Source organism: Rhagoletis zephyria, unplaced genomic scaffold (genome assembly GCF_001687245.7).
Source record: "Rhagoletis zephyria isolate East Lansing unplaced genomic scaffold, Rhagoletis_zephyria_1.1 Rzeph_scaffold_00972, whole genome shotgun sequence".
In the NCBI taxonomy this organism is placed as follows: domain Eukaryota; kingdom Metazoa; phylum Arthropoda; class Insecta; order Diptera; family Tephritidae; genus Rhagoletis; species Rhagoletis zephyria.
The window spans coordinates 89,886-113,477 of record NW_016158056.1 but is presented as its reverse complement, the minus strand read 5'-3'; the positions used below and the strand labels follow the sequence as shown (position 1 = coordinate 113,477).

General features: G+C 34.0%; 4 protein-coding genes across 4 annotated transcripts in view; 2 read left to right on the top strand and 2 right to left on the bottom strand.

Moving 5' to 3' along the window:
• Positions 1 to 180: 180 nt before the first annotated feature.
• On the top strand, positions 181 to 1,655 carry Torsin (torsin family member). Its single transcript, XM_017615153.1, has 4 exons — positions 181 to 546; positions 600 to 868; positions 939 to 1,384; positions 1,452 to 1,655. The coding sequence occupies exons 1-4, from the start codon at positions 336 to 338 to the stop codon at positions 1,558 to 1,560; spliced, it is 1,035 nt and encodes a 344-aa protein (XP_017470642.1). The 5' UTR covers positions 181 to 335; the 3' UTR covers positions 1,561 to 1,655.
• mRpL30 (mitochondrial ribosomal protein L30) lies at positions 1,572 to 2,330 on the bottom strand. The gene is made up of 2 exons (XM_017615154.1): positions 2,125 to 2,330; positions 1,572 to 2,060 (listed from the first exon to the last, which is right to left on the bottom strand). The coding sequence occupies exons 1-2, from the start codon at positions 2,250 to 2,252 to the stop codon at positions 1,646 to 1,648; spliced, it is 543 nt and encodes a 180-aa protein (XP_017470643.1). The 5' UTR covers positions 2,253 to 2,330; the 3' UTR covers positions 1,572 to 1,645.
• Positions 2,331 to 2,411: 81 nt separating this feature from the next.
• On the top strand, positions 2,412 to 4,548 carry pon (partner of numb). The gene is made up of 2 exons (XM_017615152.1): positions 2,412 to 2,944; positions 3,000 to 4,548. The coding sequence occupies exons 1-2, from the start codon at positions 2,510 to 2,512 to the stop codon at positions 4,281 to 4,283; spliced, it is 1,719 nt and encodes a 572-aa protein (XP_017470641.1). The 5' UTR covers positions 2,412 to 2,509; the 3' UTR covers positions 4,284 to 4,548.
• Positions 4,549 to 14,645: 10,097 nt separating this feature from the next.
• The window catches only part of LOC108362263 (AF4/FMR2 family member 4), a 72,071-nt gene continuing 63,124 nt past the window's right edge, over positions 14,646 to 23,592 (bottom strand). Inside the window, 3 exon segments of the mRNA XM_017615173.1 lie at positions 14,646 to 16,281; positions 16,312 to 17,077; positions 17,183 to 18,223. Of these exon segments, the coding sequence (XP_017470662.1) occupies positions 15,472 to 16,281; positions 16,312 to 17,077; positions 17,183 to 18,223 (2,617 nt within the window). The 3' untranslated portion in view covers positions 14,646 to 15,471.

Genomic DNA, 23,592 nt, shown 5'->3' with positions numbered 1-23,592 from the left:
AGTATAAATTCTAAATATTTGCCTTAGTTCAATTCACAGCGACACTTATTTAAGTAAAATTCACAAAATTTCAACGCACCAGAACTATCGAAACAATCGACTATCACCCGAAAACAATCGATGTTTTTCCCAAAATAAATAATAATATCGATAATTATAGAGTGTACAATCGATAGTTTTGCAGTTCTTCCAGAAACGTTGTTCGAGGATGCCCATTCCTAGGTTACATGCATTGCAGTTTATAAATGCAAAAACCGTCAAAGTTTTTTTTTTTTTTTACAAGAGAAGCCTGGTTACTTGCATCTATCTAGTTCCTGTCGTATATACCAGATAATATGTTTTCCCAGCGAAGATTGGGTGTCGCCTTATTTTTCCTGTTGCTGAGTTTGCAATATGTTGTTTGTTTAGTTGATCCAATATCCCTGACCATCGGCGCCGGTGTTGGGCTTGGTGCTTGGTTTGGTGGATTTGGTGTACTTAAAGATCAAACTTATTGCCGTTGGTCAGAATGCTGCAATGAGCGTAGTATTAAGAGGGATATTGGAGGTAATCAATTAGTAATTGGCATTGTAAAATTTATTGTTTTTTTTTTTTTTTAGAGCTGAGAAGAACACTGACGGAGAAGCTGTATGGACAGCATATCGTCATACAGCAGTTAATTTCGGCGCTAGAAGCTCATTTAAATCCTCACAGTTCTTCACGCAAACCACTGGTGATGAGTTTTCATGGCACCCCGGGCACAGGGAAAAATTATGTGGCTGATATGATCGCAGAGGCATTGTACGAAAAAGGTGTGAACAGCAGATTTATTCACAAGTATAGAGGAAGGTTGGATTTTTCCATAGATAATGATGTAAATAAGTATAACGTGAGTAAATATTAACTCAAATCAAAAGTGCATTTCATTTCCATTTAGTTTTCTTTATCATACCAAATAGTACCGCATTTACTCTGACGTCACAAAAGGCATTAACGATTGTCCACTATCTTTGTTTATTTTTGATGAAGTAGATAAAATGCCGCAAGGAGTTTTTGAATCGTTAACATCGCTAGTAGATTACAATGGATTACCAGATAATTTGAGTGGCTCTAAGGCTATTTTTATTTTCATTTCCAATACGGCTGGTGTACAAATTTCACATCAACTGGCAAAAATGCTAAAAAATGGTGCAATGCGTGAAAACATCAAACTCAGTGCTTTTGAGCAGGTACTAGAGAAGGTGTCTTATAACATAGAAGGGGGGTTAAAGAAAGCTGGTTTAATTGAAAAACACGTAATTGATCACTATTTACCATTCTTGCCGCTCGAAAAGCAGCATGTTCTCAAATGCATAGCCGCAGAGTTTAAAAAATGGGGCCGAAATCCGAAGGAAGGCGTGATAGAGTACGATCAAATTAATGTTTGTATATTTAAAAATTCTCAAATATTTTTTTTCTTTCATTATATGTAGGTCATTACTTCAAGATGTGATTACTTATGATCGCGAACACGGACTTTTTGCGACCTCGGGTTGTAAAACGATAGAAAAGAAAGTAGCAACAGAAGTGTGGATCAATTGAAAGCCAGGGATTTATATATAATTTTTAATGCATTTATTTCTTATAAAAGTCACACGAAATACTAAATATATGTGTATATTTCGTATTACCATGGGTTGAGCCATTTCATACGTGCATCACGTTTTAACAAATCAGTGTCTAAGCGTTTTGGGTCAGATTCGAATGCTTCAGCAGCTTCTAATCGCTGCACTACAGGACCGATTTCTTTAGTAACGATGCATTCACCATTTTCCTTAAGTACCGTATATTTGATGTCATTATCAGTGGGCTCACCATACGGGAATGTTATTGGTGTCACTTTGATCAAGTGCTTTATTTTCCAAAGTAATGCATTGACGTCCGGTATATTTTTTACTACAGTAAAATCACTTTGTTTACCATCGAGACCAAGGTCTTTCAGAATACGTTTCTCCCAAAAAGGATTACCCTTGACAGGTTTAATACGTTGTACACGGAATAATTTCGCTGGTTGAACTGGTGGATCTTCATGGTCAGGTGTCCTAATAAATTTAGAAAAAATAAACAATCTTAAAACGTCAGTCATTTATATGAGTGCGTACTGACATTGGGTAGTATATGATTTTGCCATATTTCTGTCCGTCCTTGTATAAATATTTTTTATTGTGTTTGCCATAGGCACGTACTGTGTGTGTTATTAGAGCGGCTGGCTGCAACATTTTTGTTAAATCCATTTATAAAATCCAATTTTCTAAATTTTTATACAGACCAAATGCGGTTAGGTTATGAAACAACAAAAACAGCTGTTTACTAAACAGAGTTGTATTTTATCAAAGTACAGTACGAACAGGAGGCAGAAAACTACAGAGTGTACGACTTGAAAATTTTGTTTGGCGGCAGATGTTTGTATCCAAAATGGCCGTTGAATAGAAAAATTAGTGACCCGTGTCCTTTTTGAAGTGTTTTCTTTTTGTGAATTTTTCTACAAAAAATGACAAAAACTAAAGAAAATCAGCTTACCGGCGTTTTAACGGACTTGCCTACCCTGAAGCGCAAAAGACAATCTGAAGGATATTTGGGATCCGTCGCGGATATTTCTACGGGTACAAAAACTTGTTTCACAAATTCTGCCTTCAGTTCTACACCCAAGAAAATTGTGGCTCGCAGGCGCACGGCTAATGCGCTAAGGAACAATTGTATGCAAGACCCTTGCTTGGAAGTCAAATCGATTGCAGATATACTCAAACCGGAAGTTGAAAATAAAGTAAATTCTGAGGCAGCAACTGGGACACAGACACAAAATCCTTACGAGGTTGTGCGTAAGCCACCAAAGAAGAAGAAACGTGAGTCAGAAATCATTGAATCATGTTTTGAAAATCGAGCACTCAATTTGGAGCTCCCGGAGAAACAATTCAATCCGTATGAGGTATGTAGGTAAATTTGTGCTTTTATTAAAAGCCTAATTTTTTTTTTAAGTACAGGTTCTACGGGAGCTACCTGGAAAGCCAGCAAATGTGATACAATCAAATTGCTTTGTAAACGCCGCATTAAATCTACGATCACAAGATGCATCTTCTACGCGTAACCCTTTTGAGATCCAACGTTGTACCAATGTTCAGCCCATTACTGCTGTTGTTGGTGTCGAAAATCGCGGTCTAGATGACGGCCCAGCGGTGCCCACTGACTTAAAAATAGTTTTACCATTTAAGCCTACTTTGGGCTGCCGCATCGACTTTTCAAACATACCCATTGAACAATTAACTCCTACCAAACTGCTAGCAGATAAGCTTGTATTTTCTCCGGTTCTAGCGGTACCGAAGCGTTCACTGGATTCGGCAAGCGAAGAGAGTAGCATGGATATTGGAAAAGAATTGGATCGTTACCAGCTTGAGTTGGAAAATAGTATCAACGAGGCAAAAATGCGCAAAACCAATGGTACATGCATGGATTCCCAAACGAGCGAATTAACTTTACAAGTAGATGTGGAACAAAAAATAACGTTTACACAAAGATTGGCAGAGATAGTTGAAGAAGATGAAGAGAAGGAAAATGAGAGTTTCAAAGACGAGATTATAAAAACTACTACAACCGAGGAGTTTACAATTCAGTCACATGATACAGAAATATCTGGAAAAGCACAAATCGAACATGTTAATGATGAATTAAAAACTGAAGATGTTGCCTATGCGTCTGATTCTGATGATGAAGAGATAGATTTCAGAGTCCCTGCACCGTTTGTGCGCGCCTACCATCGCATTAATCCACAACATGCAACTGGCAGCAAAGAGTCGCTACATTCCACTGGCTCAAGTAACTCGGCGACAGACCATAAAAAATCATTAAATGTACGAAACATAATACGTAAGTCTCTAAGAAAACTAATGCATCCAAACAAGCATGATGACATAGCAGAGAAAAAATCGGTTGAAAAGCAGCAGCACCTTTTGCAAAATGAAGAAGTAGAAACAAAAGAAAAGCAACCACACATTGGTGCATATAAATTTATTCGTAATAGCTTGCGACGCAAAGCGGTGCCCAAAACGACGATTTGCACAGAAAAGGCGGCTGCGGTCAAAGCTGAAATATCCATTATTGATACCAGTGAACGTAGTATGAAACTCAAGGCGGAATTGTTGCCGAAGGCAGAGGGAGACCGGAAACACTCATTGCGGAGCAGTTTAAGACGATCGACGCGCGAAATAGGACAACATTTTATGAAGACTGTGTTTCATAAAAACCAAGAAGCCTACGAGTTCACTAAATGATTTAGTATATAATTTACTAAATGATGTTTGCTGCTATATGTCACTGTTTTGCACCCAAAGATAATACTTAACCGTTTACTAAGTAAGTTTTTCTAAATATACAATTTTTTAGATTTGTTTTAAGCCACCAAACTAGCACTATGAAATTTCGGCAAACTGTGTTAAATATTGTATTTCGTTTTTAATAAAGAATCGATTTTGTATACATACTTTATTTGAATATACAAGCAGTATACATATCGCACGTTTAACAAGAAAGAGAGTTATTTCAAAATTTACATTTTTGGAGATGTCATCATACAACTAATAAGCTGGATGAGGAGAATATGTTCAGTACAACAGAATAATAGCAGCCAAATTCCAATGAAGCTGTTGGCAACTTATGTTTGTTTATTTATTGTTAAAAATTTTTGATTTAAATATGGGTTGATCCACGATAAAAAACATTTCTTTATTCATTCTGAAAGTTTGGAATAAACTTTTTTGTTTACATATTCTTTAGAACGTTCCTGATGATATGTTAACGTATATTTCAAACGCATTCTGTTTATTCCGGCTGTGAAATGGGATTATCCGGAATGTATAAAGAAACGCAGCCATTGAGAGGCAGTCTGACGTTTTCCAACACACACTCACACACACATTCTCATTTGCAATCTCAAACAACAACAATTGTGAACAATTTAATTTTTTTATTTTCAATTTTATATGATTATAAAATATTGGCAAACTTCAGAAAAAAAATCATGGCCGACGAATTGAGAGAATGAATTTACCTTGTAATGTTTTTATCATGGGTTGATCTATATCAGAAACCACATTAATAGAAGTTTAAAAGCTTACCAAAAGTTCACAAAAACTAATTAAACGCAAAAAAATGTTCATCAAAATTTAGATTTTTTTTCGAATTTTTTTGTGGAGGGTGTTGTGCATTTTGTTCCACATAAAAATAAACTTGGTTCATGCGTTACATGGATGAAAATGCGCAACACTCTCCTAAACCCAAAAAAAAATCTAAAATTAAATGGGCTACAAAACTGCATACTGAAAATTTTTCGAAGAAATCGAATTAAAAAATCGAAATTTTGACGACCATTTTTTTTTTATTTTATTAGTTTTTGGGAACTTTGTGCAAACTTGGAAAATTTATTAATGTGGTTTCTGATATGCTATCCTGCTCACCTTTAGTTCATACACTTCACACTTTTATTTCATACAATCTTGAAGCAGAAATATTTTAAAGTGTATGAAGTAAAGGTGGGCAGGGTAGTATTACAAATGAAGGGGTTAGAATCAAGAGGAGCTAAGTAGATTTGAAATTTTTTTGAGATAATTAAGGTTAAAGTTGATTATTTATTGTAAATTCTGGGTAAATGCTTTTGAAATGATTCTTGCCTCAATGAATGCAGGTTAATTAAATAATTCAAAGAATGTTTACTCTTTCTCACCAAATAAACGCTATTGTTAACTATACAAATATGGGTATAACTTATATTTAAAAATAAAATGATAGTTTAAAAAACTAAAACCTCGCTATTAAAATTTCCATTCGTATTGTCAACAGGTATGTAAATTGAGAATAGAAATCGCTGCATCTTTTAGGCGCATCAATATTACATAGTTACATCCCGAGATAATAAAAGGGAGGTAATAAAAATGTCACTTAGACCCTTATGATTCTAACCCCTTCAAATGTAGATCAACCCATATTTTAAATGAAAATTATTAACAATACATAAATATACATTGGTTGCCAACAGCATCATTTCGAATTTTTCTGCCATTATTTTACTCGCAGCATGTGTGAATTTCCATCTGTTCTTCTTCTTCTTGATCAAACTTTGCATTTTCCCACAAACTTAGAATTGTGAATTATGCCGAATTTCCACTAGGCATTGAAATAACAAAAAATGTATGCCATTTAAAAAAAATGCCAAGTGGAAATGAACTTAATGACTATTTTTTTAATGTAATGATACGTTTATTTTTTAATGCCCGACCTTGTCATTTGTCATTTTTGCCATTTAATGCCTAGTGGGAAATTCTTTCCAAGCATCTTTCCAGCATTAATTCCCTATATTTTTTAAATTTTGTTTTTGACGCGGAAATACATCTAGATGCTTATGGCTGAAAAAGAAAAATCAGTCCTTGGGAGAGCGCTGCAAATTGAAACCAGACTCAACATTATTTTGTATTCTTTAATTTGTTTATTTCTGGAAAATCTCCTTTCATTTAAACTTTAATTGAGTTTTTAATTACATTGCATTTTGCTTATGTTATTTTTCATACTTCACTCTGCAATACATATATTCTTTAACTTGTCGGTGTTTGATTGATTACAACATTTATTTTCTTTCCGGTTTAATGTTTTTTTTTTTGCTTTCCGCTTTCATTTCAAATAATGAATTGTGTAATTTGTATTTGGATTTATTCGACATTGAATAATTTTCACAATTAATTATTTCACTACGTTTTCTATGAATTAGAATTGCTTGTTAACTTAGAAACAAACGTTTTCTCAAATAATATGTTGGGGTTTTTTTTTTATCAAAGTATTTGCATCTTTTGCGCTTCAGTTTCTACTTAAAGTAATTTCATTTAATTAAATTTGTTTTTACATTATTTGATTTTGGTTTTCGTATTCATGTAGCTATAATGGTTGGTTTTTAATTTTATTCAATATCTATTTCTTAATTATTACTAAAATTTGTTTATAATTAAATTTCGTCTGTTTTCTATTACGTTGTTTGTCATATCCGTTATTGTAAACATGTATGTATGTACATACATATGTATTTTTAATAACTAACCTATTATACAGACATACATACTTACAAGTATGTATATTTCATACTTGCGCACTCATTTTAATTAATACTCATACACTACTATTTTACATACATACATACATGTGTATGTCTGCATTTAATTGTATTATTTAATAATACCCAGTGGGAATTAGGAGCACGTAATAATACCTTATTAGCAACTTACTCTTCACCTGGCAGTCATTACCATTTCCCTGCCGAACGTCCCTTACTTTTACAAAGGCATGGCCGCCTTATGTAAGTAGGAATTTAGAATGTACATTTGGTATCANAACTGACAACGTAATGTGTCGCCGGAGGTGTTCATTTTGTGCTTTACTAGTAGATTACGCTGGTCATGATGACAATTTTGGTACTAAAAACTGAAAGAAAACATGGCTTACCTCGTAAGGTGCTTACCTATTTTCCCAGTGGGTAACTCCGCTATATGTGTATGTATGTATGTATGTATGTATATCTTTGCATTGTATAGCTTTGCTTTTAGTTTTTTTTTTTTTTTTAATTTATTAAGAAAATGTGTTAATCAATTTACAGACCCGCACAAGTGGTTAGTGGTGATTGAATTGAAGATATTCCAATTACCAACAGTAGGTTAACAGGTTTAGTGGAGTACAATTGGGGGAAAAGATTTTAGAGAAAAGTTGGAGATTTTACGATTGCTGCATGTTTGAGAATTAACTGACGAGTAGGTGGTTTCAAAAAATGCATATAGTTCGTGGTAACGGTGGCAGCACGCAGTGCCGGAGTAAAAATTTAACTGAAACTTTATTTAAGAGCTAACTACTGTTTTGATTCCTATGTTCATTCAAGTGAAAAACATCATTTGCCTTTAACCGGCCACTGCCTGCTTCCTTAGCATGTGAAGAAACTTTTCTTCAAGAAATTATAAATTGGGTAAATAAAAAATATTTGCTATTTTTCCAACAATATGTATGTAAGATTCCAACGCCATTTAAAGATCATCAAATATTACAGCTTAACATTAATTTTAAAACAGTACTCAGTACGCTCAGTTGTTGTTTGATTTTTAAATTTAAATTTGCCTTTAATTTAAATTTTCACTTCAATTTTTTCTAATATGCTACACTACATAATCTACTTTGTCTATGAACTATTGTATTTACAGGTGAATATAATGTCGTAGATTTTTTTTTTTACGGTGGCAAGGCTGTCGCTTTTTATACTTGCTAATTAATTAATTCTTAATAATGGATGGGTTTTGATACTTTGATTTTCTGCACAATAAAACGCTTTGGTGTTAGAAAAGTATAAACGAATTTATTAGCATGAAAACGCTATTAGAAATAACTACTCATAACCGCGTTTCCGGTATGAAATGAAATCTATCGATATTGATATCCAAATTCTATCGATGAAGCCATTTTGTACGGTTCAAATATGCCTATGGGGCCTTTTCATCCTACAATGACAGAATAATTATTCTCACTAGGGGTTTTCACACTGACCATGGTACTCGGTAGCTCGGCGTTCGATAATTTTTTACATATCGCTCTACCTTAGTTCACAAAGGCCCTAACCAACACTTTTTTCCAGCGACTGAAAATAACCACTATTTTTCTAATTTTAACCAAAAAAAATCAAGATGTTGTAATTGTCGTAAAACAAATTTTACCTATACTCACGTATTTGTGTTCGTACGCCTACTTTCATTTACAATGCTTTTTATTTTTCGATTAAATGAATAACGATTAAAAATAATAATTAATATTTGAGTTTTATTTTTTTGCTCAAAGGAAATTATTATTGCTTGATTTTTATTTGTTCGATTAAAAATGATGATTATTTTATAATTTTTATTTTTTCGCTCAAAGATAATAATTATTATTGAGTTTTATTTTCTGACTTAAGAATAATGATCATTCGAAAAACCCAAAAGCTTGATTTCCGATGTATCCTTTTTAGAGGTAGCGACACCCCAATAAAAGGAATAAGTGCCAAAATTTCAGTAGGCTGTGTCTGTATAACTTTTGGAAAAATAATTATTATCTCTGATTGAAAAAAAAAATCAAATAATAATTCTTTCCGTTGAGCGAAAAAATAAAACTCAATAATAATTTGTATTTTTGAAAGAAAAAAATAAAAATCATAAAATAATGTTTAAATGCTGCTTCCTCATTATGATTGCCGTTTCTGCTTTTTATCAAACTGCGGTTTTCCAGATTGTTTGTAAAATTTTTAAAGCTCTGGTACCAAAAACCAACGGAGTTACTTGCAACTTTTTAAAATGCCCTAGCTGTTTTTGATGCTCTTTTTATAATGTTTTTTGCTGCTCCTACAAAATAAAAAATTTGTTGATTAGGGCCTTTGTGAATTAAGGTAACGATATGTTTATGTTAATTTTGTAAAACTACTACTTTAATTTGGAGTAGAAGCTGTAACAACTTTTGAAAAAAAAACCTCACTCCACCGCCGCTCTTGCCCACAAAACGGAGTTGTTCTGGTGGCAGAAATGTTCTAATGTTAAACCGCCCTATAAAGCTAGAAAGGATATTCTATCTCAAGTGGGCCGGACTATTTGGAATTTAAAAAAATTGTAAATAGTTTTCGAACTTTTAACTGCTTTTTCATAAAAACCTCGCCGTTTAAATTTTCTTCGCAAGTTGAAAGTACAAACTTGTGATATTTTCATGAGTTCCCATGAATGTAGCTTATTTTTATCTCACAAAAATGTTAAGTCCATTGCCGAATTGTTTTTTAGTAAATTTTCTTCTATGTATTTTATTGAAAATTTGTTTCTAAACTTGAACGCTGGAATGTACACGCCTATTTTTTTTACTACCAATTGCTCTCTGTTTAATATTTTTTTTGTGAAATTCTGCGTGCGTATGTTTGTGTGTGGTTTTGTAATTTTTAATATACTATATGTACATATTTTTTTCTACACTTAATTTATTTGCATCTGCACAGCAGAGAATTCTTTTTAAATACAATAATTTCAATTCAGTAATTTCGAAAAATTTCTTCACTAAAGTTTCGTTAACTTATGCTATTGGTTTTAACTTTGTAATGTACTTTGAATTTTTATATTTTAACTGTTTTCGCGTTTTTAATTATATATTAAAGTATTGGCTCAGAGTCTATAAATTTATGAGTCTACTCCTTTATTTTTAAAGTGGAATCAGTTTTCCAACATTTCAAATTTGTTTCCACNCATATTAAAGTATTGGATCAGAGTGTATAAATTTATGAGTCTACTCTTTTATTTTTAAAGTGGAATCAGTTTTCCAACATTTCAAATTTGTTTCCACATTTCACCACAAAAATTTTGGTATTTCAAAAATATGTTCACGTAATAGGCTAGAAGCTCGGAGAGTGAGAAAGTGAGTGAGTGCGTGAAGAAGATAAAACTATGCCGAATACAAAGTGAGCAAAGAGCACAAAATACAACAATAACATACAAAGAAGCTGGCGTATAAGAGCAAAAGAGTGGGGCTGAGATAGCGAGAGGAAGAAAGAGGTAGATAGATTGAGTGCCATCGGTGCAGAGAGTTTATGCGCTGCAGTGTTGTATCATAAATGTGAAAAGGGAAGAGTGTCAGACCTGCAGTATGTGTTCGAGCTGGGTAAATAGAGAGTGTAAACCATCCCAGAAGATAATTTAGGCAGGCCTTCTTAAGTGAAGAATTTCTGAAAGGCCAACCAAAGAAGGGCTGAAAAAAGTGCTTGCCTGCATGGCTTCTAGAAGGCCTTTCTATTGACAATTTCCGTGAATGCGTAAATTTATATTATTTAACATTACAAATAAATTTAAATATGCATTTCAGATTGCAATAAAACATATTTGATATGAACCTTAAATAAAAATCTACAAAAAGAAGTATGATTTTTTTGAATTAAAGAAGTAGCTCCTCCAAAAATCCTTCTGTAATATGTCTTACAAAAGCACCTCTGGAAGACCTTCTATGGGTAGCGAAAGCAAAAGGCCTTCAATTTTTGCCACTCCATACAAAAAAGAAAGGAGAAAGGAATGTAGAGTGGAAGGCCTGTTGATTCTCAGGAATGCCTTTCAGATGGGCTTTTAACTCCTGAAATTATTTATTTAGTTGGCCTTTTGGAGGAGTTCTTTTAAAGTTGCTTCTTAAATTTATAAAAATCATACATCTTTGAAGTATTTGCTTAAGGATTTTTATATGAAATATGTGTTATTGCAACTTAAACTGTTTATTGAAATTCATTTCTAATGCTAAATAATATAAATTTATGCATTCGTGTAAATTGTAAATTTAAGGCATGCAAGGAAACACTTTTTTCAGCCCTTCTTGGAAAGGCCTCTTACAATGGCTTCACTTAAGAAGGCCTACCTAAATTTTCTCTGGGTTAAGAGCTGAGCTTCTCTGTTTCAGTTTCATTCGTTTGAGTCTGACTGTTCAGTGGTTTTAAATATTTCTCGTTTGCCGTGCGTTTTATTTGATTTGCCCATTGTTCGGAAATGCATCAATGCAAAGCGTTAGTCTAGCCAACTTGTGCAACTAGAGTTACATATGTAAATCCCGATTTGGGTCTTAGTTGCGCAGATTGCAAATAAAAGAGGCTACTGCTTTGCATTGATGCATTTCCGAACGGACGATCGTTTTGCGTGATTTGTTAGCCTAACTTGATTTTTGAATAGTTCAACACTGATTTTTTTTCTTTAACTATTTTTTACTCTATTAGTTTTTTACAGTGCGTTTACAGATTTTTCGCCCCTTTTACAAAATCTATAAAAACAGCGTTGAAATGAATTTCGCTTAATACCCGCTTTTACAGTCTTGCGCGACTGCTTAGCATTCTGGCTAACTGCCAAGTTGAAAAGTTGAATCGTTTATTTATTTTTATTTTTTCAAATATAAAATATATTGAAATCATCAAATTTACAATAGTACATACGTTTATTTTATAAAAATTATTTACACACAATTTTCGTATACATACAAAAACCTAGGCGCTTAAAAGTATACGTACATAAAATTTAATATATATTTTTTTTGTATGAAAAAAAATGGGTCTTTAAGTTAGCGGTAAACGTTTTTAAAATCTTTGTTTCTTTCTTTTGTTAGTCTAAATAGTCATAGCTACTGATTTTTTTTTTATATAGGTTTATCTCTTTAACTAGTATATTTCCTTTAAATATATAAGTTTTTTAAATGCAATCATAGACCTGAATATGGAGTTTTGAGTTAAAAAAATTTCACTACGCATTAATGTCTATTTAGTTTTAATTTAACGCAATGCAAGTTCACTACAAGAATAAGAGCGCCATTTTGCTTAATCTGGCAACGCTTTTTAGTGTAAGAAACCCGTTACTCGCATTTGCTTTACAATAGTTATAGTTTAACAGTTATTTTAAAAATTTTTGGTTCTTGCGTATGTATGTGTATGTATATTTTGTTTTTATTTGAAATTCTATTTACTTATTTTCGGCTGCATAAATTTACCGTTGAGTATTCATGGGTTTCTTTAACTTTCTCTGTGTTTGATTCGCACAATTTTACTATCTTCTATTTTTTACATGTGATTTTTTCGTTTAGTTTTTTGTTTATTGACGTCACAAAAATTTTACTTCGCTTACTCACTTTGGAATTCATAATAATAATTTAAATTAAAAGTGAGGTTAAGGTTAAGCTTTTTTTTTGGTGTCGCTGGGGTGTGGGATTTGAGATTAGCTTTTTGCTTGCTTGGTAATCATGATAGCTTGAGGATAAGAAATGTTTACAAAGCACAATCAAAGATGAGACATTGAAAAAGTTTTTTTTGAAACTTTTCCGAAAAGTTACATATTCCATTGGAAACTCTGAAATTTTGTAATGCACGAATTTTCTTTAAATTTAAATCAAAGTTTTGAATATTTACAATTGATGTAAAATTTTTTCTAAAAATTATGTATGTAAGAAAGCAAGTCAAAATTTCGAGACACATAGTATTAAAACTGTATAAAAGCGAGGTAAAAAGTACCCTTGCATTAGAAATTTTTGGTAACTTGATTATTTGAATTCGAATTTTTTTTGCGAAATGTGTTTTTTCCCGAAATTTTCAGTGACAATATCGGTTACAGTGACAAATTTCTTAAAAGCTGTTAGAAAATTTTAAATATTTTTCAGACAATATTTTTTTATACCAAGCTTTCAAGCAAATTTAAATAAGAGCACTAGTGTTAGCATTTTTTTTGTTAAATAATTTTATAACCAAGCACGGTATATACCCTTTTATTTGTTTAAAATAATTTTCAATATTTAATTTTATTCATTTCGCATTTAGACATATACATATATTACTTATAATATAACTAAAAAATTTAATGTAAAAAAATGTAAATATTTTAAATATAACCTAAATAGTTTTTCTTTCACTTATATACTTTTTATTATAAAATTTATTCATATATATGTATATTTAAACTAAAACAAATAAAAACCTAATAAATTACAAATGCATACAATGGGGCAACACTCAACAACATAAGGCAAATTTAACGGTAACGTATTTATAAATTCATCACCGTTAACACAACAACGTGTGGCGAACCAACTTAAGCACTTCTTTCGTCTACGAAAAGGTGTAATGTCCTACTAAATTGCATGAAATATGCTTCGACGATGAGCTATAAAGAAATTTTTAAAAATTTTATAACATAATTATGTAGCTTTATGCGTGTGTTATGCTTGTAATGTTTCGTATAAATTGTACCAGTGTAATTTTGTTAAATAAAATGGCGACGAAGTGCGTGTAGTCAATCTAAAATATTATTTCCTTGGTCAGAAAAATTACAGCAATGTTTAAACACAATAAATTAATATCAGGTATTTTTATTATTGTTTTCATTAAAAAAAACAGCAAAAGTTAAGGTAAAGCATTTCAGTTGAATTATGCTGTTAACCATTCTTCTTGCATTTAGTTTAATCAAGGAGTTCCCGAAACAAGTACAACAAAAAATAATCAACTATTTGAACAATTTCAGCCTTAAAACGTTTATTTAGGTGAAAAAGTACTTAAATTGCTAAATTTTCATTTCATTGTCACTGGTAAAAATCATGTTTTTGTTTTTAATAACTTTGGGAAGTTTTAAAATAGAATGTTCATATTAGAGGCCATGAAAGTTGGCATCATATACAGCATATCTGTGAAGTTTCAAAAGTGTGCCAGTAAATTAGCAAAAATGGCAGCATTTGCCGCAGCTATTTTGTAATTTTTGAATTTTAACGATTTTCTCATTTTCAAAGTTTAAGATACTTTAAATTGTCAACATTAAATGGTGAATATGTTCTTCTTGCCAAAAAGAAGCAATCTATAGTAATAAAACTAAATGAAAAAAAAATTAAAATTCATCAAGTATAAGATGACGATGATTTGCGAAACAAAAATTCCAATTTTCAAATTTTTATTAGGACACTCCAAATTCATTCTAAAATGTTATATACATGAAGAAATTAATATATGTATGTATATATTCGCGAAGAATGTTGTAGAAAAATATTCCACGCCAATATTTAATTACTTTTAAATAATATGACTTTTTAGGTTAAGGCTTGCTTGGTTGTTTTGACTTTTTTAGTATATCACTTTTTAGCCATGTAGCCAAATTTTGTATATTTCAAAAATTACTAAAATTACTAAAATAAAAAAAAATATTTAAAATAAATTTATTAATGAAAAAAAAAAAATACTTCACATAATACTAACTTTGTTGTCTACGCGCATTCGTCGCCATAAAATTCTAAGTCTTATTTTGGACGTAAATTCCTCCATATTGCAACTTGAACACTCTCTAAATCTATTTCGCATTAAAGTTTCTTTCCTTTCTAAACTTTTTAAAAAATATGCACAGAGTTACATACAAGTACACTACAACAATTGCTCGTTTCTTTAACTTTTCAAAAACACAAACTAAGCTAAAACTACACAACAACACTAGTGTTCAAAACTGTTACAATCATACATACTTATATGTATGTACGTATATAGGTAGATAAAATTACACTTAGTAGGTATATAGGATTTGGATTTGATGCCGATTTTTCGCTAATAATTTTCTAATAGAAGGCCACGCAACACAACTAAGCCACGTTTCACGTTCCATGCTGTTCTCGATTCTTTGGGTTGATGCTTGATTTGGTGTTGGACTATTACGGTGTGTGTGTGTGTTGCGCACAATTATTATTATAAATCCGCCGCGCTGCTGCCTCTCTGCCCTCCGCTAAACGCACAAGTACACGCCGTCATTGCGGCTGATCAACTGCCGCCGGACTGCTGCCACATTGGTTTGTTGCCGCAACAATTTACCAACTGTAAGCCGCCGCTGCTGCCGCATGTTTACCGTACGCTTCCGCAGAGGGAGGGGAAAATTTTTATGACGTCTCTAAAAATCATACTTTGAACGTTTTTTCGCGTCGTTGTTGCCTGCTCGATTGCGACACACCGCCATTGGCCAGATGGTGTTGATGGCCGCCCGTGCTGCTGCCACATAGCGCTGTATCATCGCACGCATAGGTGGCAATGCGATGATCGCTGCGTGAACGTTCACGATCATGTGTACGCTCGCCACGATGATCGCTGCTACGGAATTTGCCACCACCACCTGATGCTTGCTGCAATTGCTGCTGTAACTGTTGCTGCTGTTGAGAACGGCGATTACCTAACCGTTGCAGTTCGTAATCACGCGCATCCGCTACATCGAAGGTGGCGGCACGTTGGTGTTTCAACGCTGAAGCAGCCGCGCTACCCCGCGACGAACTGTGGCGGTGATGCGACTCTCGATCGCGCTCACGTTCGCGTTCGCGGTCTCGTTCCCGGTCTCTTTCCTTTTCCCGTTCTCGTTCTCGTTCTCTCTCGCGTTCACGATCTCGATCGCATTGTTGTTGCGCCTGTGACGCTGACCCGTGATGGTGGTGATGATGCCCATCGTATTGCTCGGGACAGTATTCATCGTATTCGTGATCGTCGCATGTCATCGTCGTCGCTGAGGATGTCGCTGCAATGGTTGTGCCCTTGCCAGTGGTCTGACTTTCGCGCGTCGGCATTGTTGTGGTGCCTACGCTGGCAGAGGAACGATGCTTCTTCGGCGGCAATGGTATGGGTGGTGGTGCGGCCGTCTGTGCGGCTGCAGCTGCTGCGGTTGGTGGCGCAGCTGTTGTGGGACACGTTGTCGTACGTCGCACAACATCCACGCCGCCACCGCAGCAGGCACACTCCTACAATTCGGTGACCGAATAGAGATCGTTGTTGGCGTGTGAGCCACCGCGCTTAAGCGACCGATAGTACAGCTGCTGCTGTTGTGCCTCAATTAAATACTGTTGCTGCTGTTGTTGTTGCTGTTGCCGTTGATGTTGCTCTTTGTTGCTAATTGCGCCGTGATAGTTGTTGTTGGGCGTGGTTGCGGCGGCATGCCGCTGCGCTTGCTGTTGCTGTAGCGTGTACGAGTCATAAGAATGCTGCTTCTTCATGCCACCGCTACCGAATTGTTGCTCGATGAAGGCCATGCCGCTACTACTGCTGGCAGTACGCGCGTTATCGAGCGTTTCGGCACGTCTGGGGCGTTCGTGACGCTCTGCGCGTTCACGTTCACGATCACGCTCGTAGCTGTAGGCGCTGGTGGCGGATTGCTGCTGCCGCAGACTAGCCGACTTTGGGGGCAAAGTCTGCAAGTGATTGGCATTAAGAGTGCCGCCGGCGGTCGAGGTGCTTATTTCGCGTGAAGTCTTCTTCTTAGGCGGCAACGAGGGTGGCTGCTGCTGCTGCAGTTGTGGCTGTGCCGTCATAGCTGCGGTGGGCAATAGCATTTTTTGTGCTTGTGGTCGTTGTAATGAACGATACTGATTGAGATTGGCAGCGCACAGTGGTTGTGGCGATATTTTCGACTGTTGCGCCTGCGCTTGCTGTGGAATCTCTGGCAACGGTTGATTGACAATTGAAGCGGGATTCAGTGAACGTTGCGGCGGTGGCCGTGGTGGATCGCGTGGTGCGCCTGTGGGTGGTGGCGGCTGCTGTTGTGCAACGATCATATGCTGCTGTATTTGCTGTGGCTGTGACGACGCTTGCTGTTGCTGTAGCTGCTGCTGCTGCTGCTGCGTCTGCGGCTGATAGCCCGACGTTTCGATGCTGTACACAGCCGAAGGCGGTAGTATATGCGTCGTGGGCGGGTGATGCTGGTGCAGCTGCTGATGCAGCGTCGGCTGCTGTTGCATCTGCGCCTGTTGTTGTTGCTGTACAGCCTGCAGAGCAGCCAATTGTTGTTGCTGCTGCTGCTGCAGCTGCAGTTGCTGTTGTTGCTGCTGCTGTTGTTGTTGCTGTTGCTGAAATTGCTGTAGCTGCTGCTGCTGCATCAGCATTTGTTGCTGCTCCTTGGCATACGAACTGCCCACACCCGTAGTGCCTGGTATTTCGGTGAAAGTGTTGGTCGTACGTGGTTTTGGTGGTGGCAAAGGCGCCGGCGGTGGTGGCGGCTGCTGTGCTTGCGGCTGATGTGGCACAATTACCTCAGTCGTATACGTTTGCGGTATGCAGTCCGGTTGTTGGCAATAATCCTTCGAAACGGTTGCAATGGAGGGTGTCTTGGCGCTGCGCAGATTCGGCGAAGGGCTGGCGCCCTTCAGCGAGCCGCCATAGCGGCCGACATGGCGCAGCGTGGCGCACTTATTGGCTGTAGCGGCGGCGACAATATTCAAATTATTGTTGCAGCGCACCGCCTTCGGTCCGATGCTGATGTACTTCGGATCAAAGCGATTGAAGCTATTGTTGGTGACGTCGCGCGGATCACGATCATCATCGCGATCCAAATCATTGCCGGTGGAACGGTGTACAGCTTGTGCGGAGAGTACGGAGCGTATGGATGAGCCAGCTGAGCGTGGTAACGTAGCCGAAGTGAATATATTCTTGAGTGAGTTGTTGTGCTGCTGGTATTTGATGTGGTTGCTGGCGCCGAGGATGGTGGTGTTGTTGGTGTTGCTAATGCCTGCATTTGTGCTGCAGGCAAGCGATTCTCAGTAAAAATCGCTGGATTCAAGAGTCTTACATTGTTTGCTGAGCGTAGCGTATTTGCCATTATTGGGACCGCTTAGGTAGCCCGAGGAATTCTGCTGATGATGCGATGGTAGTCGTCCGAGTGTGTGGTGACCCGATCTGTGGGAAATGCGGAGGGAAAGCAAGTTAGAGAGGAAAGCAATAGTGGAGAAGTGAAAGCAATAAAAGGGTTGGAGAGAGATTTATGTATTAGACTTAGTTGCTAGCTACGCACGTAAATGGGTCACTGTAAGGGTCGGGTGTGAGTTGGATAATGGTGTGGTCTGGAGTCAGTAATATACATACATATCTACGTAAATTTATGCTTATATATGTATGTGTGTTTAACGATAATATTTACATAATATTGATAATAAGAAAAAAAATTAAAATTGTTTATAAAGTGCTTAAATGTAAATTGGTGCAGTTGCATATTAAGGTGCATAAATTAAGACGCGTTTTCATTAAGTTTGATAACCATCAAAAGTTTCATTAAACGTATTATAATGAACGAATTCTTTTATATGTATCTATTTGTTAACATAAAACAAGTTTTTTTGTCCGGATAAGATTATCAAAATAAAAATAAAGTATGCAAAATAAATATATTAAACAAGAAAATAATGTTATCCACTTCTTAATTTTGCAAGCAAGTGTGAAATTTCGAAAAATCAACAGTACGGATACAGCGGATAACCAGGATAACACTTACGCATAGACAACGATTGAAATATAGTAACTGGAATAAAAATATAATGTGTAAATATTTATCCGGATAGATTGATTGTAATATCACGAAAATATGTGAAGCAAAATATTTCAGATACTATTACGAAAATGCATAAAAGTGTAAAATTGCGCAAATTAGCATTACGGATAACCTGGATGACTCTTGTACATAGATAACAATTGACCTTTAATGCATATAATAATGAAATTACATTTAAACATTTATGTATATGAATAGAATAGAACTAGATGATAACACAAACAAAATATTTAGATATTACATTTCGGTGCATCTATGTATATTAGGGTGGTCCTTAAAAAAATCAAATGGAGGATTTTTATTGGTCTCACCCCTCAATCGGTAATACCACTATCACAGATATCACATACAAATTTTGGCCCGATTGGAGACGCTTAAGGCGCGTCGCATAGGGGGCAATGTACTGATTCCTCTATAGAGACTCAAAAAATTAAAATTAACTTTTTTTTCATCTAATACTCGATTGGAGTCGTTTAAGGCGTGTCGTAAGGACTCAAAAAATTAAAAATTATTATTTTTTCATTAAAAAAATTGCTTCCTACATTTAAGGACCACCCTATAGTATATTATTAACAAACCGCTCAAGAAATCGAATATGAACACTATGAAGCGTGATATTAGTAGCATTACGGTCAATGTGGATAACTCGGATAAACAGTTCACACTTAATTTAGGATTCAGTAGCAACAAATTTAATGCATTTTAACTATATAAAAAAAAATTAAATTATTATACCAACAACCTTACATCATGTTGAGTAAAAGTACCGCTTCAAAGGTAGATTTTTTGCATCTATTTAAAACTATATTTATGCTCAATAAATAGTATAATACTAACTTATCCGAATTATCCAGGTGATCCGAAACTATCTGAATAACTTCACACATTGTATTTTTTTGCTATTTTAAACAATTCCTCCGATGCATTTGACAAATTGTAGTTATCCGGATTATCCGTGTTATCCAAATTGCCTGAATAACGTTGAATCTGGATGATTCGGGTAAAATGGATAACCGATTAATCTAAGCAAATGCAGATTTGGATGCTGCGGATAACATGGATAACACGATTAACTTATTTTATTTTTAAATTGTACTTAATGTATTACATACATACATATGCAAATTGAAAAAGACAAAAATAAACAATTTGTTTTTTTTTATGTGGAAGCTAAAATAAATAGTAAGCTAGTGAAGCCTAGCTCAAAAAAAAAGTACCATAGGGTATCACCAATTTTTTGTTGGATACCAAGCTATTTGGTTAAAATTTTTCTATTTAAATTGCATGCCTGTCATAATTGTTTGTTCTTTTAAGATGATCTTTACTCAAGTGAGTTTGCTATAGATTTTTATTTTTTTTAAGAGTTTCAAGCGCTACATACCATAACAACTAGTAGCCACTTGCAGTGCATATTCATTCGCTATAAATTCATTATTAATTCTCATTCCTCAGGGTTAATTGAAGTGATTTAATTAGCTGCTTTGCAGTTAAGCCTTTCAAATTGGTTTGGACATTAGTGTAAAGCCCAAAAGTAGCCAATAGTATGCCAGCTGTTGAAGGCCCACGCCTAACTACATGCATACATACGTCTATATATGTACATAGTACATATGTAAATAGATACACGTCAGCACCAGGCTGCACACCCGCTCAGCTGTGGGTTTGAAATTTAAGTCAAAGGATACGAGAATATGGCTGCATATGTCTGCTCCCTTGTGCCACTGGAATTATGCATTTGATTATAGGTACTATATAATTATGTACGTATATTAGGGTAGTCCAAAAATGCATATGAAAAAATAAAGTCGGAATTTTTATGCTATCCCCCCCTAGGATTGTTTTATACCAAAAAAAAAAATATATACCCTTATTTTTTATTTTGAAATCAAAAAATATTTAGGCAGTGCTCAAAGCGCTCAAAGTTGTCCATGTATTTTTTATTGGGGATAAAAACTACTCTTTGCAGAAATCGTATAGAATTCTTGAAAATTAATATTTTTCGATCGGAAAACTCTGTTTATTTTCAAAAGATTCCCAATAATAATACCCAATTGTTTATTTAACCATTTTTTATAGTAACTATATTTTATAGGTAAGCCAAAAACCCCAGAAAATGCAATGGCGGGACCAATAAAAAATCTTTAGTATTAAATAATGGTTAAAATAATAATTGGGTATTGTTATTGAAAGTCTTCTGAAGAGAACCAGAGTTTTCCGATCGAAAAATATTGATTTTCAATAATTCTATTCCATTTCTTTGAAAAGTTGTTTTTCCCCCATATAAAATACATGGAAAACTTAGAGCGACCTCTAAATAGTTCTTAATTTCAAAATAAAAAATAGGGGTATACTTTTTTTCAATACAAAACAATCCGCCCTAATGTATATACATATGCACGCTGTTCAAAAAACATATGCATTTGTGTATATGGCTGCCGCACTCTTTGTTAACCTTACGTAAATATTTTGTAATCTGCTTGTGAAACGATATTTTCACAAGTGCGAACTTTGACCAGCAGCAGAGGAGAATGCAGCGGAGCTCATTATATTATGAGCATACATATGTTTGTGTGAATTCTTATGCGTTTCTATATGAAAATACACATGTTGATGTTTTAATGAAATCAGTGCGCATTTCATGTACATACATACATAAGTACATATGTATGTATGTAGTTAATATGTTTGTATGTAAGTATACACATATGCTCCATTTGGCCTTGGGTCACAAATGAAAGTGTGAAGTTTTAGCGAATTAAAGCATTAGCAGCGGTGCGAATGTATTTTAGCAGTTTGCTGTTGCGAATTATAAAAAAACTAGGTCAAGCATGTGAGAAAATTGTATTTGGGTTGGTGTAGAAAAATTTTTCTAATCTATAATTTTTGTATTTTTTTTCAAAGTAAAAATGATTTTCAGATTCTAAGAAATTGTAAACTGAGATCTTTTATTTTTTTTACGATAAATGTTAAAAGATTGTTTAAGAGTTTTATATTGTCAAGAACAGCAAAAAAGGTTTTATTCAAACTAATTACTTAAGCTCTTGAAAAAAATTTTTTTTTTATGTTTTTCTTGGTGTCACTGATACCCGTAATTTTTATAAATTTCACACTAACAAATATAGTAAATACAACAGTTTGTATTAAAAAGTTCAATAATAAAAAATATTTATTAAAGAAAAATTATTAGAAAAAAATTAATCCTTCTAAAGAAGAAATGTTTCATGAAATTTTTAAGCATTATTTTGAAATCTATATGTCATTTAAACAAAAACGCATTTTTGTTTCGAAAAGTAGTCTTTTAGTGAGCTGTAGCTTTAAAGAAAGAGAGAAAGAAAAAATTAGAATCATTGAAAAATTATCCAAAAGGAAACAGCATCTACAAGAGAAGTTAAAAAAAAAAATGGTTTGCACATTTTTGTAATATGTAATGAATATCTACATATGTATTTATGTTGTTTTTTATTGCAATTAACACTTTTAACAACAAAAAATTTAATTTATAGAAAAAAATAATAATTTTTTAGAAAAAACAGAATAATTTGATGAAAAATTTTATAGTATAGGGCTTTAATTGCTCTTGAATAATCATTGAGAGTTGAAAGAAATGTTTAGCCATTAAATGTAAATATTTTCGAATGCTGCAGACTTCATTAGGCAAAATAAAGAATGTTATCGTTATTTTTTAAATTTATAATTAAAATGTATACTTTGTGAAACTTTTCTAAATTTCATAATTCTTCGAAAATACATGCAAAAAGAAAGCTTAGAACTTTTATTTAATTTTTTGACGTTACTTATTTTTTAAAACATATATTTTTTAATAATTTTGATTTTTTTTTATTGTATGAAGCTAGGCAGTTTTTTAGCCATATATACATAGTACATATTTTAAAGTTAAAAAAATGTTGCATAATATTTTAAAGACCACACAAAATGAAAACATAAAATTTGCATGCAAAAAATATTGCGTTATTGTCTTTGAAACTAGTATATCGTATGTACATATGTATATCTAATTGTATTTTGCTTTTTCGTTTTGAGTTATTTCATCAAAATTACATTTTTGAAGTTGGAAAACAAAAAAAAACTTAAGCAAAAAGTTTAAAAATTAAAATATAAAGAAATATTTTTTTTTTCATTTTTATTCTTTCGGTTTATCCATTTATTTTGTCCAACAAACAGTGCAGCCTAAGTGCTCCGGTACGTATGAGTGACTTCGCCGCTCGCCAATGATGACTGCGCAAAAGGTTACGTATACGCCCAGTGAGGCGCATAAAAGTGCTTAAGTATAGCGACAGTTATAGATAACAGAATGCACTCAAGTGTGCATAACTGAATGCAATTGCATGATTTTAAGTGCTAAATTTATTGAAAATGAAAAAGGCATAAAACAGCTATTAAAATACAACTAGAAAAAAATGTAAATACATACATAATAAAAAAAATAATATTGAACGTATAATAAAAAATAAGACAAAATAAACTTAACGCATAGCAAATTTAAAGAATAAAATCTTAAAAAATTAAAAAAAAATTCATATTGGAAAAATACAATTTTTAGAGATAGATAAAATTTTAAATAAAGAACGCGAATTTTAACTTAAATTTGTTAGAAACCAACTAAAACCGTCTGCTAGGCTATCTGCCACTGAAATATCTTTCACACAATAACCACATACATACATATATATGTACATACTTATTGACATTAACTAGCTAG